The sequence below is a fragment of the Fusarium coffeatum genome, assembly GCF_003316985.1.
Source record: "Fusarium coffeatum strain FIESC_28 chromosome Unknown BRIP53273_contig_90, whole genome shotgun sequence".
NCBI lineage: Eukaryota > Fungi > Ascomycota > Sordariomycetes > Hypocreales > Nectriaceae > Fusarium > Fusarium coffeatum.
In genome coordinates this window covers 1-16,049 of record NW_022157885.1, presented here as the reverse complement: position 1 = coordinate 16,049, position 16,049 = coordinate 1, and the positions used below count along the sequence as shown (strand labels likewise).

Below are 16,049 nucleotides of genomic sequence, written 5' to 3'. Positions count from 1 at the left end.
AAAGAAACGTAAAATGAGAATCTCTGTTGAAATCGGCGGTCAAGATTGGATCACTTGGATCACTTGGACCATCTGCACGAGTACGGCGTAGTCGTGCTCAGGGTCTAGACTATTTATACCTTGCCGAGATCTTGGGTGTAGATGTTTCTTATATTGAGTTGAACTCACACGGTTGGTCACTGAATCAAGAATTATTCGCAAACTTTGTCGGCCTTTCACAATTCAATTCAAAATGTTATCGCTCAACCGCTGTGGTACATAAGTGATAAGCTGAAAATATTCGTACAGTAAGAGGCTCTGGGAAGCGTCATGAACCCGGCAATCCGGTTTAGATGCCGAACCGTGGGTCTCTATGGCTTTCAGACATCGGCATGTCTCTGCCATGGATAGTCAGGTACGCAAACAATATACGAAACGTCATCGGATAATCGCCCGTAGAGAATGTCTTGCACAATTGCTTTCAGAGCTGATAACTTGGAGTAACTAAGACATGTGATTGCCAAATATGTATCAGCCAAGTAGACTTGGCCACCAGTAGTTAAGATGTTCAGTTGTGTTCTTCTTACTGTACCTACACGATGGTGGCTCACGACAGTCTTGGAGAACAACAACTGCTCAAGTGGAACCATTGGCGAACCTGAAACAATAAATAATTCGAGACAAGAAAGATATTTACTAAAAATCGCAAAAAAGAATGATCACGCTGGGGATCGAACCCAGAATCTTCTGATTCGTAGTCAGACGCCTTGCCATTGGGCCACGCGACCTCGTTTGTTAATGAAAATTCGTGCTCACAAAGCATACATGTCGCTGGATGTTTGGGGAGCTGACAGCAGATGCCACTTTCTACTGAGAGGATCCTTGCTGGTGATTGCCCCTAAAACATTGGGTGCAACGCCACTATCGAAACCGGACATGGGAGCTGGAAGGCCTGGGCTTGGGCTAGGCTGAAGTGGGGTGCTATCGACTGGATCGGAGCTGGCGCCACCACTGGAACGTACGGGAGCAGCTGTTTAGCGCGGTCAGTAGAGCATATGTGGCATTTCAGGGGACATCGATTCGTGTCGTGTAGCAATATTCTTAGAACCACCATTAAACGCCTGTTCCTTTGGCTCGGGATCTTTATTTTTTGTCTTCTTTTTCTCTCTGGATCTTATTCTTTTTTCCGATCTGAGTTGTCTTTTTCTTAACCACAGGTCCTTGCCAATTAGGCATTCCTCTCCCCGCATCAGCTCTTTGGTTGAAGTTGGTGGTCCTCCCTTGAGTCTCAACAGCTCGTCCAATCTTTTTTCTATCCCAGCTTCGCCAACCTCACCCCTTTTGGCTTGCACCTTACATCCTTCTTTCAAACCCTGCGACATCAACATCGAGCCGATATATTATACGATTGAATAAACAATGGCCGCCGACAAGGCTGCCGTCGCCTCAGGCGCTGATCTGGGCGATGGTCTCAGACAGCGTCCCGTCGCTGGACAGGCTACCTCAACGCCCCCGACTCCTCAGCCCGAGGACAACAAGAAGCTCGTCAAGAAGGTACCGCGCCTTACTACCGACGAATTGCACTTGAAAGATGCTGACCATTACTTAGGAGCCTTCGTTCCTCGAAACTCTCTCTCGATGGGAGGTTGTCATTGCCCCGCTGATCTCCACACTTTTGGCTATCTTCACTCGACTATACAAGATTGGTATCAGCAACATTGTCACCTGGGATGAAGCTCAGTACGTCGAATTGATTCCCATGCATCTCGAGACACGCCCCTAACTTCTCTACAGCTTTGGCAAGTTCGGTTCCTACTATATCAAGCATGAGTACTACTTCGATGTGCACCCTCCTCTCGGCAAGATGCTTGTTGGTCTCTCCGGAGTCCTTGCTGGCTACAACGGAACCTTCGAATTCAAGTCTGGCGAGAAGTATCCCGAGGAGGTCAACTACACCATCATGCGTATCTTCAATGCGGCCTTCGGTATTTTCTGCATTCCTCTGGCATACTTCACTGCTCGCGAGCTCAAGCTCCGTCGTCCTGCTGTCTGGCTTGTAACTCTCATGGTGCTCTGCGAGAACTCGTACACCACCATCAGCCGGTTCATCCTTCTCGACTCTATGCTTCTGTGCGGTACTGTGGCCACTGTCTTCTGCTGGTCCAAGTTCCACAACCAGCGCCACAGCAGCTTCGAGCCCGAGTGGTTCTTCTGGCTTTTCATGACTGGTATCAGCATTGGTTGTGTCTGTAGTGTCAAGCTTGTCGGTCTGTTCGTTACTGCTCTCGTCGGTCTCTACACCGTTGAGGACCTCTGGCGAAAGTTCGGCGACACCAAGATGCCTGTTGTAAGTGCTCTCACAGTCCATCGAATTGGCTTTCATCGCTAACATGTCCTAGACAACCTTCGGTGCTCATGTCGTCACCCGCGTCGTCGGACTCATCGTCATTCCTTTCCTGATCTACCTCCTCTCTTTCGCTCTTCATTTCGCCATCCTCGACCGCAGTGGTCCTGGTGACGCCCAGATGAGCTCCCTCTTCCAAGCCAACCTCAAGGGTACCCAGGTCGGAAAGGACAGCCCTCTGGAGATCGCAATTGGCTCTCGCGCCACAATCAAGAACATGGGCTACGGTGGTGGTCTTCTTCACTCTCACGTCCAGACCTACCCTGAGGGATCTAAGCAGCAGCAGGTTACTTGCTACCACCACAAGGACACCAACAACGACTGGTTCTTTTATCCTAACCGTCGAGAGGAGGACTACGACCCCGAGGGCGATCTCCGATTCATTGGCGACAACTCTGTTATCCGACTCATCCACGCTCAGACCGGCCGCAACCTACACTCTCACGATATTGCTGCCCCTGTCTCACGAGGCCACAAGGAGGTTTCCAGTTACGGTAACCTGACTGTTGGTGACGAGAAGGACCACTGGAAGGTTGAGGTCATCCGCGACTCTGCTTCTCGTGACCGTAGCAAGATTCGCACTCTCACCACTGCCTTCCGTCTTAAGCATGAGGTTCTTGGTTGCTACCTCCGAGCCGGTAACGTGAACCTGCCTCAATGGGGTTTCAAGCAAATCGAGGTTACTTGCACCAAGGAGAACAATCCTCGCGACACTTACACCCACTGGAACGTTGAGGCTCACTGGAACGACAAGCGTAAGTTTTTGTCAGAATCTCCTTCATAATGCAATACTGATGATAGACAGTTCCTCCTGCTGAGGCTGGCGTGTACAAGTCTCCTTTCTTCCATGACTTCGTCCACCTGAACGTCGCTATGATGACATCTAACAACGCTCTGGTTCCCGATCCCGATAAGCAGGATGACCTTGCTTCCAAGTGGTGGCAGTGGCCTTTCCTTCACGTTGGTCTTCGCATGTGCGGTTGGGGTGATGATATCGTCAAGTACTTCCTTCTCGGCAACCCTCTCATCTACTGGGGCTCCACCGCTTCTCTTGGTATTGCCGGTCTGGTCATCGTCTGGTACATCCTTCGATGGCAGCGAGGCGTTAACGACCTCTCCGATGGCGAGATCGACCACATCCACTACGCAGCTTTGTATCCTCTGGCTGGCTGGTTCCTGCACTACCTTCCCTTTGTTATCATGGCTCGTGTGACCTACGTGCACCACTACTACCCTGCTCTTTACTTCGCCATCCTCAACTTCGGATTCCTTGTTGATTGGTTCACACGCAACCGCAACAACACCATCAAATCCATTGTTTATGGCGTTCTGTACACCGTCATCGTCGGCCTTTACATCTACTTCATCCCTATCTGTTGGGGTATGACCGGCCCCCACAAGGAGTACAAGTACATGAAGTGGTTCGACAACTGGCGAGTCACTGACTAAGGGATTGGTCAATTCTTTTGATTTGGACGATCGCTGTTCTCTCGATTGCATATTGTGTGTGATCTAGACAGAATGTCTCATGGATCACCATGTAGATGTCTTTGTAATAATCGGGTTTCGGGAATATTCTGCGAGGATATAGAATTTGGGGTCTTATGGAAAGGACAATTCGCATGGGCCGTTTGGCAGAGCGAAGCATGGAGAAAAGAAAAGAAAAGACGAAACAGTCAGAAGAGACGAGACAACTAGTTACGGAATGAATTTTGCGTCGGTAATGCAATATGAGTTTCATTTCTGGGTTCTAATCAAGGTGGCCCAACCAAGGCCGACGATGTATTATGCATTATTGGGTACAATCCATATTGAGCTTTTCGCACACTTGTTCGATATTGACATGACGACGTTGCTGGCTGACTGGGTATCATGATACGTCGTGTTTCTGTAGATTTGTGTCTTCCTCCTCTTCAATTTACCTTAATGTGTGCTCTTAGCAACAGCCACCCCCTGATGACTTGTTGGCATCGCCTGCCAGCTTGACCTGACGGTTTCCACCGGCCCCTGCACCCTTGACGCCAGATCTTCTATCATTGAGATCATATTTGCCAGCCTGGATGTTGTTGTATATCCTCTCGGCGACGCGCATGAAAGCTTTTTCGACATTTTCGCCGCTCTTGGCGCTCGTCTCGACGTATTCCATGACTCCATTGCGCTTGGCCCACTCCTCTGCCTCCTCGCGTGTGACCTCTCGCTTGTTATCCTCTTGCTGCGTCAAATCGGCCTTGTTGCCAACCAGGATAACCACGATATCGGGCTCGGCAATCTGCCGCAGATCGTTGAGCCAGTCGGTGACGTGCTGAAAGGTCTGCTTGCGGGACAAATCGAAGACGAGTAAGGCGCCGCTTGCGCCGCGGAAGTATGACCGAGTGACAGACTTGTACGTTTCCTGCCCCGCTGTGTCCCAGAGACTAAGCTTCATATGCTTCTGGGGCGTGTTGGCTGCTTCCCGAGGTGGTTCAGGAAGGCCATCCGCTGCCTCTTGATCTCTATCTTCGTCTTCTGAAGAGGCAGGAGGACCGGGTTTTGAGTGAGGAGGACCGACAGGGACGATACGAGAGCCGAATTCAACACCAATGGTGACGTCGTGATGGGGCGAAAAGCGACCCTCGCAAAGACGAATGGTGAGACTAGACTTGCCGCATCCTGAGTCGCCGATGCAGACGAGTTTGGCGATGTAATCCCAAGGTGTGGACGACATGGGGAGAGGCTGAAGAGGTTTCGATGGGGACTAGGTAAGAGTCGAAAGTGTGTTGAGGGTAGAGCGCGAGCTACTCGATGGTTCGTTTGGTGTGTTCGAGCTAAGACAAGTCAAGCACGTGCAAGCTGTCCTCTGGGGTTGTGCGAGGTGAAAACCGAGGTACAGATCGGGTGTGAGATATCTTTGAGTTGGTGACGCTGACTTTTTGTAAGTGCGACTGGCAATGAAGATGAAGATCTGGTTTTGTAAGTGGCAGAGTTTTAGAGTTGACGCAAGCTTGGTTGGTTGATCTGCGACGTGGTTCGAGGTGGGCTAGCTTAGACTACCAGGGATGGATGAAGATGGATAGCAATAGTCGCCAATAAGGACCAAAGCAAAAGCCGAGACTTAAAGTTCAAGCGACTCAATGTTCACAAGAGATAAGGAGGCCTTGGAAACCAAACGATAGGTAGTTATGGCAGGTAATGCCAAAGAGTCGGAGCAAGAGAATTCAGGTGTTGGAGGGACAAGAAGGACGAGTCGACTTTGTGGTTTTGAGGTTCTGGACTGGACTGGACGGGCTATGAGCTGTCACAGGCCACTCAATACCTAGGTACGCAGGACTGGACTGACTTGTGCAATTTGTACAACACAACTGTCAAACCTCAACAAGATCAACTCCACAGTCAGATTATCTCTCAGGCACTCATACAAGTCGTAACGTATCAGTAGAAGTGTACCCGTGCCTGGGAGCTCGCCTCCGAATGGGGATTAGGAGGTTTCTTAGCGACGGTGACGCAAGGGGCATGGAGCGATAAGGCACAAGGCCCTTGCAATCTTCGTTAATGGGACTTTGATCAGTTGATGGCTATTGTCTCGCTCTGTATTTGTATTGTAGGGTATCTTGTTTAGGATGGATATGAGTCGTTTGATCTGGGGTCTTTGTTTCGGGAGTCATTCATGGTTTTGTTTAATGTTGATAAGGAACATTTCCGCGTGAGTGTTGGAAGGGATCTTCAAGCGTCACAAGACCAAGCAAAGTCTAGTGGTCTGCTCGATAAGCTACGAGTCAAGAGAGTTTGAAAAAAAGAGAAGTCATGACATTTTATAATGTATTTATCACATCACTTGTTGTAGGCGATCAGTCTATTACTGCAAGACTTGTGGCAATGCAGACGATATTCAAGTGAGAATACCGTCAACTGAAGTGGAGGTCATTGCTTGGTGCTACCTCTTGACATGAGTGATTCTGTGCATTTTCATCAACAGCATTTCTCTCCCTCACGTGAAGGTCTCTTAGACGGTCTCTAAGAGCAGTCAGTACTTGTCACGTCGTGTGCCTCTTCCGCATTCAACTCATCATCCCCACGACCTGACTGGGGTACGGCTGCCTTGTGGCGTCTGGGTCCAAAAGTTGGTTTTAGTGGAGTATGGAGAGTTCAGTGTCATTGACCGCCTGCCCAAAATGTTTAGATACCTAAGGTTGTCCCTTGAATGATGGACACGACCTCCACTAACAAGGGTCCTCCAGCGGATCTGCCTAGGCACTCAAGGCACTGCACCTGCGGGACGCAATCGGTCAGCGACTCATTCGCTGGCTGATAAGCCCCATTCATCTGCCATCTGCCGCCTTGCCTCATGACCGTACTGTACAGTACGGTACCTCGAGCCTTGACATCCAATCCAGCCCAGCCATTCATTCATCTGCAACTCGGACGTGATTTTTACCTTTCGTATTAACGTCAACTTCTTATCCCCTCAACTCTTTCCTTTATTCCCCTCGCCCCATATCTCGCGATACGACAAACCAAATAATCGTCATCTATACGGTGTAGCTTACACCACGAGCGTCGTTGGCTGCCTGTTATCGTATTTACGTCACGTCAATAAACTTATTTCACACGAACAAAACCGACTGGTAATTACAAGCTTACGCGCACGTGAGGTGGAAGGAGTCGAAAGAGCGAGATGTTCTCGGAGTGTATGTCTTTTGATATTTATCTGCAGCGTTCTTCAGTACTGACCTGATCTCTAGATGCATCAAGGTTCCTGGCCCAGTCGCAGTCAAGGATATCCAACTTTGGCCAGGCCGACAACAATAACGAGAACCCGCCACGACAATCAGACTGGTCATCACGACCTACACGGAACCAGCGCGATACGGGAAGAAGTAATGGACCGGGCAGTAGGTCTTTCTTAGGTCGAGGGAACCCATATCAACAAACCGGGGCTGGCTCTCGATTCGGTCAGCTAGCCTTCGCATCGCGAATATCAGCCGCCCAAGATGCACCTTTATTTCACAGCACCCTGGACGAATTTCGAGAAGAGGATGACGAGGAAGAGAGGGAAAGGGCCGACATGTTCGCCCTCCAAAGGTCAAGACGAGTAGCAGCAGCGAGCAAACTTGCCGATAGTGTCGAGTCTGATGCTCACAGTCGGGGATCTATGGAAGACAGCTTGAACCAGGAGGATCCTTATCGAGATATGAGCATGCGCCGCGGTATTCGAAGCAGTTGGAACGGCACTAGAAGCACCCACCGTCCTGGTGTGGCTAGAGATACCGTATTGGAAGAAGCTGAGGATGACTCCCGTTCGAGCGAAGACCAAACAAGCAATCGAACAGATGTTAAGGGTAAGATGGTCGATGTTGGACTCGAATCGCAAGAGGACCCGGACGAGGACCCTCCAGCTTCCTTGCTAGGCGGGGAAACTCCACGAGATAGTAGCCCTCCGGCATTTCAGCGATTTAAGGGTACGGATACGGAACGAACGCCTTTTATGGCAAGGCGGGATTCTACTACAGAAACCGATATGAGCATACGACGAGACGCCCCTCCCCAAGAGGAGCGCGTGCAAACCACTATTCAATACATTGAAGGCGAAATATTCAGACATGACCCTTTCTTTGCCTGGATCTTCCTTATCGCTCTCGCCGGCATGTTATCGACATTTTTCCTGGTATGGCTTCATACATCGCCGCGGAAGAGCCCTGTTGGCGATACGATTTATACGACATTACAAAAGTCATTCCACATGCTTGCAGTCGATACAGTAGTGGCCGTGTTTGTATCTTTCATCTGGTTAGCAGCTCTCCGCTCCTTTGTACGGCCTCTGGTCAGCGTCATCTTAGTTGCGGTGCCCGTTATCATGTTTTCCTTTTCAATCTTCTCCTTTGTGTCCTCCTTCAAGGGTCGTACACACGGAACTAGCTTCCAGGATTCAGTCATGCGATGGGCCTCTATCGTCCCCGCCGCTTCATGTGTACTCTGGATTTGGCTCGTGGTAAAAGGACGGCGTGCTATCCAACAGGCGATCGAGATCCTACAATTTTCCAGCCGCATTCTGGCCCAAAATTCAGCGCTGCTGTTCGTTGGTTTTGGATGCTTGGCCTTGATTGTGCTGTGGACTTGGGCATGGCTTGCCATGTTCACCAGAGTCTTTATGGGTGGTTATTTCTCCAAGCGTCTCGTTCGCTTCGTGATTCAACTATCAAGTTGGTGGCTTGGAGCTGGTTTCATCTTACTGTATATGTGGACAGTTTCGGTCATCAACGCTGTTCATCGTGCGACCACGGCTGCCACTGTATCTCAGTGGTACTTCCATCGAAATGCCGCCCCTGCCACACCATCGCGAGAGATTGTTTCGGCTGCTCTTAACCATGCCCTGACGACAATTTTTGGCAGTCTATGCGAATCGACTCTCTTATCACTACTGATTCGAGCTCCACTGATCTTCCTGCCTAGAAAGCTCGGTGCTGCTGTGACAAACATCGCCTCTTTCTGGATCCCTACACCTGTTGTTGCTCTGATGAACCCGTTAACTATTACTTACTCTGCCATCCACTCGCAGAATCTTGCAACGTCAGCTAGAGGCTTGGATCAGATGGAGCTTGTTTCCCCGGCTGTGCCAACAACAACACTGACACCTCGGGCTTTGCGTAATCGTGGACAACCTAACGGCCTTTTACCATACCGACTAGCCAAACTGCTTCTTGTAGCAACCCGACTCATTATGGCTACTGGTCTCGGTTTTGCTGGATGGGTGATTACCGCCAAGCAGCTCCGTTTCCAAATGCCAGACGGAGCAGGTGTTCGAGGTTCTGCTTACGCCTACGTTGTTGGTATGATGGCAAGTTTCATTGGATACTCTGTTATGGGCGCGGTGGAAGGTATCTTGAGCGGAATCGTCGATGCAGTTCTGATTTGCTACGGTAGCGAAAGGCGTATGGAGCGAGGACATGGTCGCTTCTGTCTCGAAGCAGCATACTTGTTTGGAGAGCGTCGGGGAGGTGATTCGTTGGAGTATGCCTAGATGTATATTTTCTTTGTTGAGATTTCGTTACAGCTGGCGTTTTTGGGTCAGGATTTTGGGAGGGATAGACCCATACCAGTGAGAATTCAGGGATACGTTCAATCGATCAATTTCATTTTGAGGATGGCATCAGATGCGATAGGCCAATCGTAGATTTGAATATGATGAGGTTTAAACAGAAGCTGAGCCGTGTAAGTTAAGGTCACATGTCAATATATGCCTGGATGATCACAGATGTCAATTGTGTGACCTTTAAGGGGGCCCGGCAACGGGGATGCGATCATCCAAGACATCATGTCATATCATTCAACACTGTAAAGTTTGTAACTAATAAGGAATATTCATTCTGGGCCGAACTTATCATGACTGAACAAACAAAGCATTCCAACTACTCATCATATCATAATACAAAAGAAACAAACTTCGTAACCATTCTGAAGATGACAGTGTCAAGTAGATGATTAAGCAGACGACATTACCCATGAAGTCGCCGGGGTCGAAGCAATACTTGGGAGTGGCGCAGTCTTGGGAGCAGCCCGAGTAAGCATCGACACAACAACTTGAGGCGTCGAAGCTATGGTTGGAGCTCGTGCAGTAGCAGGGGCACGAGCTGTCTTGGGTGCTGGTGCGATTCTGGGGAAATAGACTGTTCGTGAAGGCTGGAAGGATATGCTGGGGGCGAATGAGTGTTTTGCAGTATATGCGACTGCTTTGGGGACAGATAGGGGAGCTGGAGGTGAAACTTGAACTGGCGTTGGAGCTGAGACCAGAGAGATCTTTGGTGCGAAAGAGATTGTCGGCGAGGGCTTGGGAGAAATTCTCAACTCTGCGTGCTTGCGGATGGCTTCAGGGATAATAGGAGGAGGGATATTTCTCTTCGGTCTAGTGGGAGGGTCGGTCTTTGGCTTGGTTTCTTTCTGTTGAGGCTTTGGGGACATATCCTTCGGCTCTCTCTTGGGTTCTGACTTTGTTTCGCTTCTGACTTTCGTCTTTGAGTACTCTTTCGGTGCTTCGACTGGCTTGGAAATGGGCTCTGGCTCATCTTCGACGGTAGGGCGCGGCACTGTGAATTTCTTCAAGGGGGTAGGGCTTAGTTTTGGTGCTTGTTCCGTTGATACTGAGGGCTTGGGTGTATATCTCGCAAGGGAGTGAAGATCGTTTTCCTGCTTGACTGGTTCAATACTGGACTTGGGCTCGGGACCTGGCTTAGACTGAGCCAAATACTCAAGCTGGGGCTTGAGTTCTGGCGGAGGAAATACTTTTGGCTCAGCCAAGGGAGTAGGATTCCGCTTCTGTTTGGGCTTTTCTTCAGGCAATACGGGAATGATGGGAGACTCAGGCTCATATGCCACAGCCTTTGGTCTCGGAGAGGATGGCAAAGGTCTGGCCTCCGGTTGGGGTTGTTTCTGGGCCTTCTGGTCGATCTTCTCCGGTTCACTCATGGGTCCGATGTTTCTCTCGAGCAGACTTTCAGTTGTCCTTGACTCTCTCATAGGTCGTTGTTGTGCAGGCGAGGGGAGAGCTTCAGCCTGAAGATGCTTGATTGACTCGTCCGGCATCATGGGCACAATTGGCTTGCCATGGTCGAGTACAGGCTCCGAGTAAGCAGAAACCAGAGATGGCGGAGCCATCACTTCAGGGCCCTTCTCATTCTTGGGAGTAGCAGGATCAAACCACGATGCAAAGATTCGAGACTGGTCCTTGGACGCCCGAGGAGTTGCTTCAGCATCATCTTTCGATCCAAAACGCGAACTTATTGAGAATCGAGAAGACGTCGAGGGCCGAGGGGCGTCGTAGGATACTTTGGGAGAGCCAGTTTCTATGGCGGCGGTCATTTCAGGGTCTTCGCTGTTTGTACGCTTGAACATCCGGCCAATGCGTTTGACAGCTGACTTAGCAGTCGGCTTACGCTTGACGGATTTGATAGATCCAGGCATTGTGAGAACAAAGAGTAAGATTGATGACTGTACGATCGATGCACGAGATGGACAAGAAGAGCAGAGGAGCCGAGTGACGAATGACGAGATCCAATCCGAAGAAACGAACAGTTGGACAAATCTCAGGAGAACCCTAGATATTTATCCCTCATCTTCGTATAGCCGCCATACTTTTCAAGCGGCAACTAGGGACATTACGCCCCATGAAAGATATATCTGTATGGATGATCCATGTTGAGCAGCTGCAAAACACGACAGCTGAGAGACCTTTTGTTCCACCTGATTCATGAGTATTGGTCATCGGCACATGAATATCTGCAAGACATTGGAGCTGCGAGGATATACGACTAGGATGCACATCTTATAACCTCAGCTGAGAGTATGTTTACTTTTGTTGTGGTTGATGCAACAGGGGATATCGTTGGTCCCCGGACTTCCACTCCGGTTAAGCCCGGGAGGGGCCGGATCCGAGCCGGGATGTCTCTCTTCAACCCAATTTTGCTATACCACAGGTAACTCGGTCCAGGAAGAGCAAGATTGCTTAGACAAACGTTGATAGGGCTCTGATGCTCTAAATGTCTACAGTCCAGCCAGGTGCGCTGAGATATACTTTACTGTATTTAATATTTAATATACTTATGTTCTCGCCAAGACGGGAGAGTCCATCGCGGTGCAGAACAGAGAACGCCTTGCATGTTTCAAAGCCGAGTCTGCATGACGCATGATTGTTCTCGACGAATGATAAAGCCAATTGATGTATGCAATACTCGGGTTTGTTAAGGTTGCCAGTTGTCAGCGATCCATGTCCCTTGTACATATTCATATTCCTTTCGCCCGTGAAACATTGATAAGTCGTAGTCAAAACAGGCAGGTGTCAACTTTATCACTTCATACACGTCAAAGGTTGATCAGATTTAGGTCATGAAAAGGTTTTGAACCTTTGTTCTTTGCTCTCTATACGAATAAAAATATAAACACTTGAAAAAGGATGTGTGTATATATAGGTATCAATGCTCAACGTCCAGCGCTATGCAACATTTACATACCCCAGTTGTTGTACTGCCACTTGACGTAGCTGGTGTCAATCTTCTTAAGATCACCGACACCAATGTTACCGGCATCGACAGAGACCTCGTACTTGAGGATGTCGATGACCTTCTTGACACCCTCAACACCGTAGATGTTGGAGTACATGAAAGGACGGCCAAGACCAACAGCCTTGACACCGAGGGACAGAAGCTTGAGGATGTCAGCACCGTAGCGGACACCACCGTCAGCGTAGACCTCGATCTTCTTGAAGATCTCAGGATCCTCCTCGTGGATCTCAAGAGCGACCTCGAGAGGAGAGGGGCTGCCATCGACCTGACGACCACCGTGGTTGGAGATGATGATAGCGGGGACACCGTGCTCAACAGCGAGCTTAGCATCGGCAGCAGAGTTGATGCCCTTGAGGATGACGGGAAGCTTGGTCATCTTCTGGAGCTTCTTGTAGTAGTCCCAAGTAATGTAGGTGTAGTCAGTGTTGGCAGAACCAACACCGAAGCGGGCAGCACGGTGACGGTTACCGTTGGCGGCAGAGTCAACGGTGAAGACAATGGCAGCAGCGCCAGCCTTCTCAGAGCGCTCGAGGAGCTGCTTAGTGGCAGTGTCGTTGTCAGTCTTGAGGTAGAGCTGCTGGAAGACGACCTGACCCTCAGCCTTGGCCTTGGCAATCTCCTCAATGGTAAGAGAGGCGTAGAGAGCGGGCATGTAGAGGATATCACCCTCAGCAGCACCCTTCATCAGGTTCTTCTCAGCCTCAGGGTGAGCGTTACCAGCCTTGGCAGCAGGGCTGATGAAGAAGGGAGCAGAGAAGTTGTGGCCCAGGATGGTAGTGGGCAGAGTGTTGGCGACGTTGGTGACATCAACCATGACACGGGGCTTGAAGCGGTAACGCTGGAAAGCCTCGAGGTTGTTACGGTAAGACCACTCGCCAGCGGCACCGTTACGGTAGTAGGTGAAGTTCTCAACGGGGAGGTAGTTCTGGGCAGCCCACTCGAAGTCAGGGAGACCAACCATGGCATCAAGGCTGGGAAGCTCTCCCTTTGTGAGGTTTCCGACAATCAGGTCGAGACCAGTATCAGGCTGGTCGAGGAAAGGTCGGGCAGCCATGGCCCCCGAGATGAGGGCAGAGGCGAGGATTTGGCAACGCATGGTGGATGTGAAGATGAATGAGTGAATGTAATGAATGTAGAAAGAAAGAAAGAAAGACTGTATAAAGTGGGAGAAATGAAAGTATTTGTCTTCGCTGAAGAGTTGAATAGAGTAGCAACCGGATGTTGATCTGATCTAAAGGGCGGAGCGGCTCTTTTAAACTTTTAACTACTCGGCCAAGGATATCTAGTATCTTGTTTCTGTGGGATACTCTTGGCTTGAGACCAGGATCGATAAAATCGGACCGTGTACCGTTACCTTGGTCATGGCTTCTCTGTGCTGCGATGGGATTGATGGAGGATGTTTGTTAGTGCGACATGTCAAGACTTCCCTGGTAAAGTCTAAACAAGGACCCGGCACAACCAATGGCATGTATATGTGCTTTCAAAACGAGGCAAAGCAATTCGTAGGGTCCACTGCTTAAATTGCATGTGTACGAGATGTTGTTATCTTGCCTCTGCATGCATCTGCTCTGTTTCAGTAACAGGTGCAAAGGATTGAGATGTAGTGGAGATATTCCTTCGTGAATAACAGAGACAGATAAAGACAGAGAATTAGTACCATGGACTAGTTGCAAGGAGTTTACATTCCTCTTACGCATTGAGTCTAATAACTTGGCAGCAAGAGTCAATATCGTCATGTCAAACATGTTCGCATAACGCACAACCAAGAAGAGAAGGTTACTCTGAAGTCTAGTCTGTCACATCTTGGCACATTAACACAATCGGTTATGAATTCGTCCGTTCTACTTCTACCCCAATCGATACTGGGGAATTAATGGAGTACAGTTACAGTAGCAATGCTGGGGCCGAACTGAACTGATATTAACAATGCTCTTGGCGCTATGATCCACGTACAGCACCTGAGATCCATATGTAATTACTAGTATAGTGAATGCAATAACCTAAAAACTAGGTTAGCAAAAAAGGTTAATAACGGGAGAGACGGTTGTCAACGTTAGCTCCAAGATTGATAGACGCCTCTTTTCTTGTTTCTCAGCTTTAGGTTGCATAAAAAAAAACAATCTCCTGCCCCTTGTGCTCTAAAAAGTTTAACCATGTTTAAGCTTAGAATAACGTCACTGCTTTGTCTCTGCCTCAGTTGACTCAGGACTGTTCTGTCGGCCATTGTCCATATCTGGCAGGGTCTGAGTCTGAGGCAACCCACTGTTGCACCTAAATTGTCTGTGCTGGGTCTCTTGATCATTTCGATTGAGACAAAAAAATGTCCTGTTTCACCTCCCATTTCTCATGGTGGAGTCTTTTCTTCAGAGTCGAGAGGTAGGTCACTCTGCTGGCTCTAGCTTTCACTAACAAGATTATCCCACTCGGGAAGCCCACTTGGTTTCTTTGAAGACAGTGACATGATTCCAATAATTAGAGTTTATTTACTCGTCATGCGTTTACTGACTACGACGTGACTGACGTTGCAACTGAGGCTTTACTCAAGCTGGTTGAACAATTATCCATTCCTGCTTACTCTATCATGCCATCTACTTCTTTCTTCTGGAATCCTTCCAAGCAGGGAACAAACCCTTCCTTCCGAGACTTCCCCTTGCAGTAAGAAGAATGAGCAGGGGTGCTGTATCAGTGTATCTAGATATCATCCATGGGTGACATCCTCGGTGGATTTCCAGCATGGTCCCTTTCATCTCGGCGACAATTCCTTGTCGGTCAGTTACAATTCTTGGTTTTTTCTCTCTTCTGTATGATTAGTCAAGAGACCAATAAACTTACAAATGTTCCGTCTCCATATAACTGTCTCAACTGCCGACCAGGTTCATTTACGGCTAGGAAATTGATTTCCGGGCTAGAGATGAAACTTGCTTTATCAATCTCTGATTAGATCGTGGCATGTTGCGCCGTTGAACCAAAGTAGCGGTATCCGTATCCGTAGCCAAGTCGATTTTATCGTACCATAGATCTACATGACATCCCACATAAAGTTTGAATCATCTAGACTAGACTGTATTGTTTCTATGAAAGCTTGACTTCCGTTTGTTCCGTGTCTTTGCTTGCTCCATCAGAAACCCATCAAACTTACAAACAATCTGAGGCTGTCGGAAGAACTCCTGCTTGGGAGTCTACACCGTCCGTCCGGTAAGTGGATATCAATGCCAGCGATTTAGAGGAGATTTTCACAGTGAGAGTCGGGCAAGGAAAGGGGTCTAGATTACTGTGGTTTATGAATCATTATTACTGGATGTAAGACGAGATCTCATATTACTACCATATATGCCTTATCGGAAGTATTATTCACCTCTCTAGGGTTGGTAGATCATGTTCATCAGTCTCTACAGGCCCAGGGTTTAAGCTGGGAAAGAACTGGTAATAAGGAGAGATGGCTCAAGCCCCCAAGTTTCGTTCTGTTATTCTTCCGTTGGTGTCGTAGATCCTAAAACCCTTGGGGATCAACTCCGTCGCTTGAAGTTAGTGATGTGAGCGGGAGCTACGGACGGGACGGCCCCTGCCTAATATCATCGAAACGAAGCCAAATTACGGACATTTACAAAGAAGACAAGGCAAAAAAAAAAAAAAAAAAA

At 48.9% G+C, this 16,049-nt stretch overlaps 5 protein-coding genes across 5 annotated transcripts; 2 read left to right on the top strand and 3 right to left on the bottom strand.

The window, feature by feature from the left end:
- Positions 1-1,398: 1,398 nt before the first annotated feature.
- FIESC28_04429 (uncharacterized protein) lies at positions 1,399-3,832 on the top strand (the record flags this gene model as incomplete). Its single annotated transcript, XM_031158576.1, has 5 exons — positions 1,399-1,533; positions 1,589-1,719; positions 1,774-2,326; positions 2,379-3,138; positions 3,189-3,832. The coding sequence occupies 5 exons, from the start codon at positions 1,399-1,401 to the stop codon at positions 3,830-3,832; spliced, it is 2,223 nt and encodes a 740-aa protein (XP_031017345.1).
- Positions 3,833-4,319: 487 nt separating this feature from the next.
- On the bottom strand, positions 4,320-5,087 carry FIESC28_04428 (uncharacterized protein; the record flags this gene model as incomplete). Its single annotated transcript, XM_031158575.1, has 1 exon — positions 4,320-5,087. The coding sequence occupies one exon, from the start codon at positions 5,085-5,087 to the stop codon at positions 4,320-4,322; it is 768 nt and encodes a 255-aa protein (XP_031017344.1).
- Positions 5,088-7,034: 1,947 nt separating this feature from the next.
- Positions 7,035-9,377, top strand: FIESC28_04427 (uncharacterized protein; the record flags this gene model as incomplete). Its single annotated transcript, XM_031158574.1, has 2 exons — positions 7,035-7,047; positions 7,102-9,377. The coding sequence occupies 2 exons, from the start codon at positions 7,035-7,037 to the stop codon at positions 9,375-9,377; spliced, it is 2,289 nt and encodes a 762-aa protein (XP_031017343.1).
- A 461-nt stretch (positions 9,378-9,838) lies between these two features.
- On the bottom strand, positions 9,839-11,314 carry FIESC28_04426 (uncharacterized protein; the record flags this gene model as incomplete). Its single annotated transcript, XM_031158573.1, has 1 exon — positions 9,839-11,314. One exon carries the CDS (start codon positions 11,312-11,314, stop codon positions 9,839-9,841), a length of 1,476 nt encoding a protein of 491 aa, XP_031017342.1.
- A 1,038-nt stretch (positions 11,315-12,352) lies between these two features.
- Positions 12,353-13,507, bottom strand: FIESC28_04425 (uncharacterized protein; the record flags this gene model as incomplete). Its single annotated transcript, XM_031158572.1, has 1 exon — positions 12,353-13,507. One exon carries the CDS (start codon positions 13,505-13,507, stop codon positions 12,353-12,355), a length of 1,155 nt encoding a protein of 384 aa, XP_031017341.1.
- Positions 13,508-16,049: the final 2,542 nt, after the last annotated feature.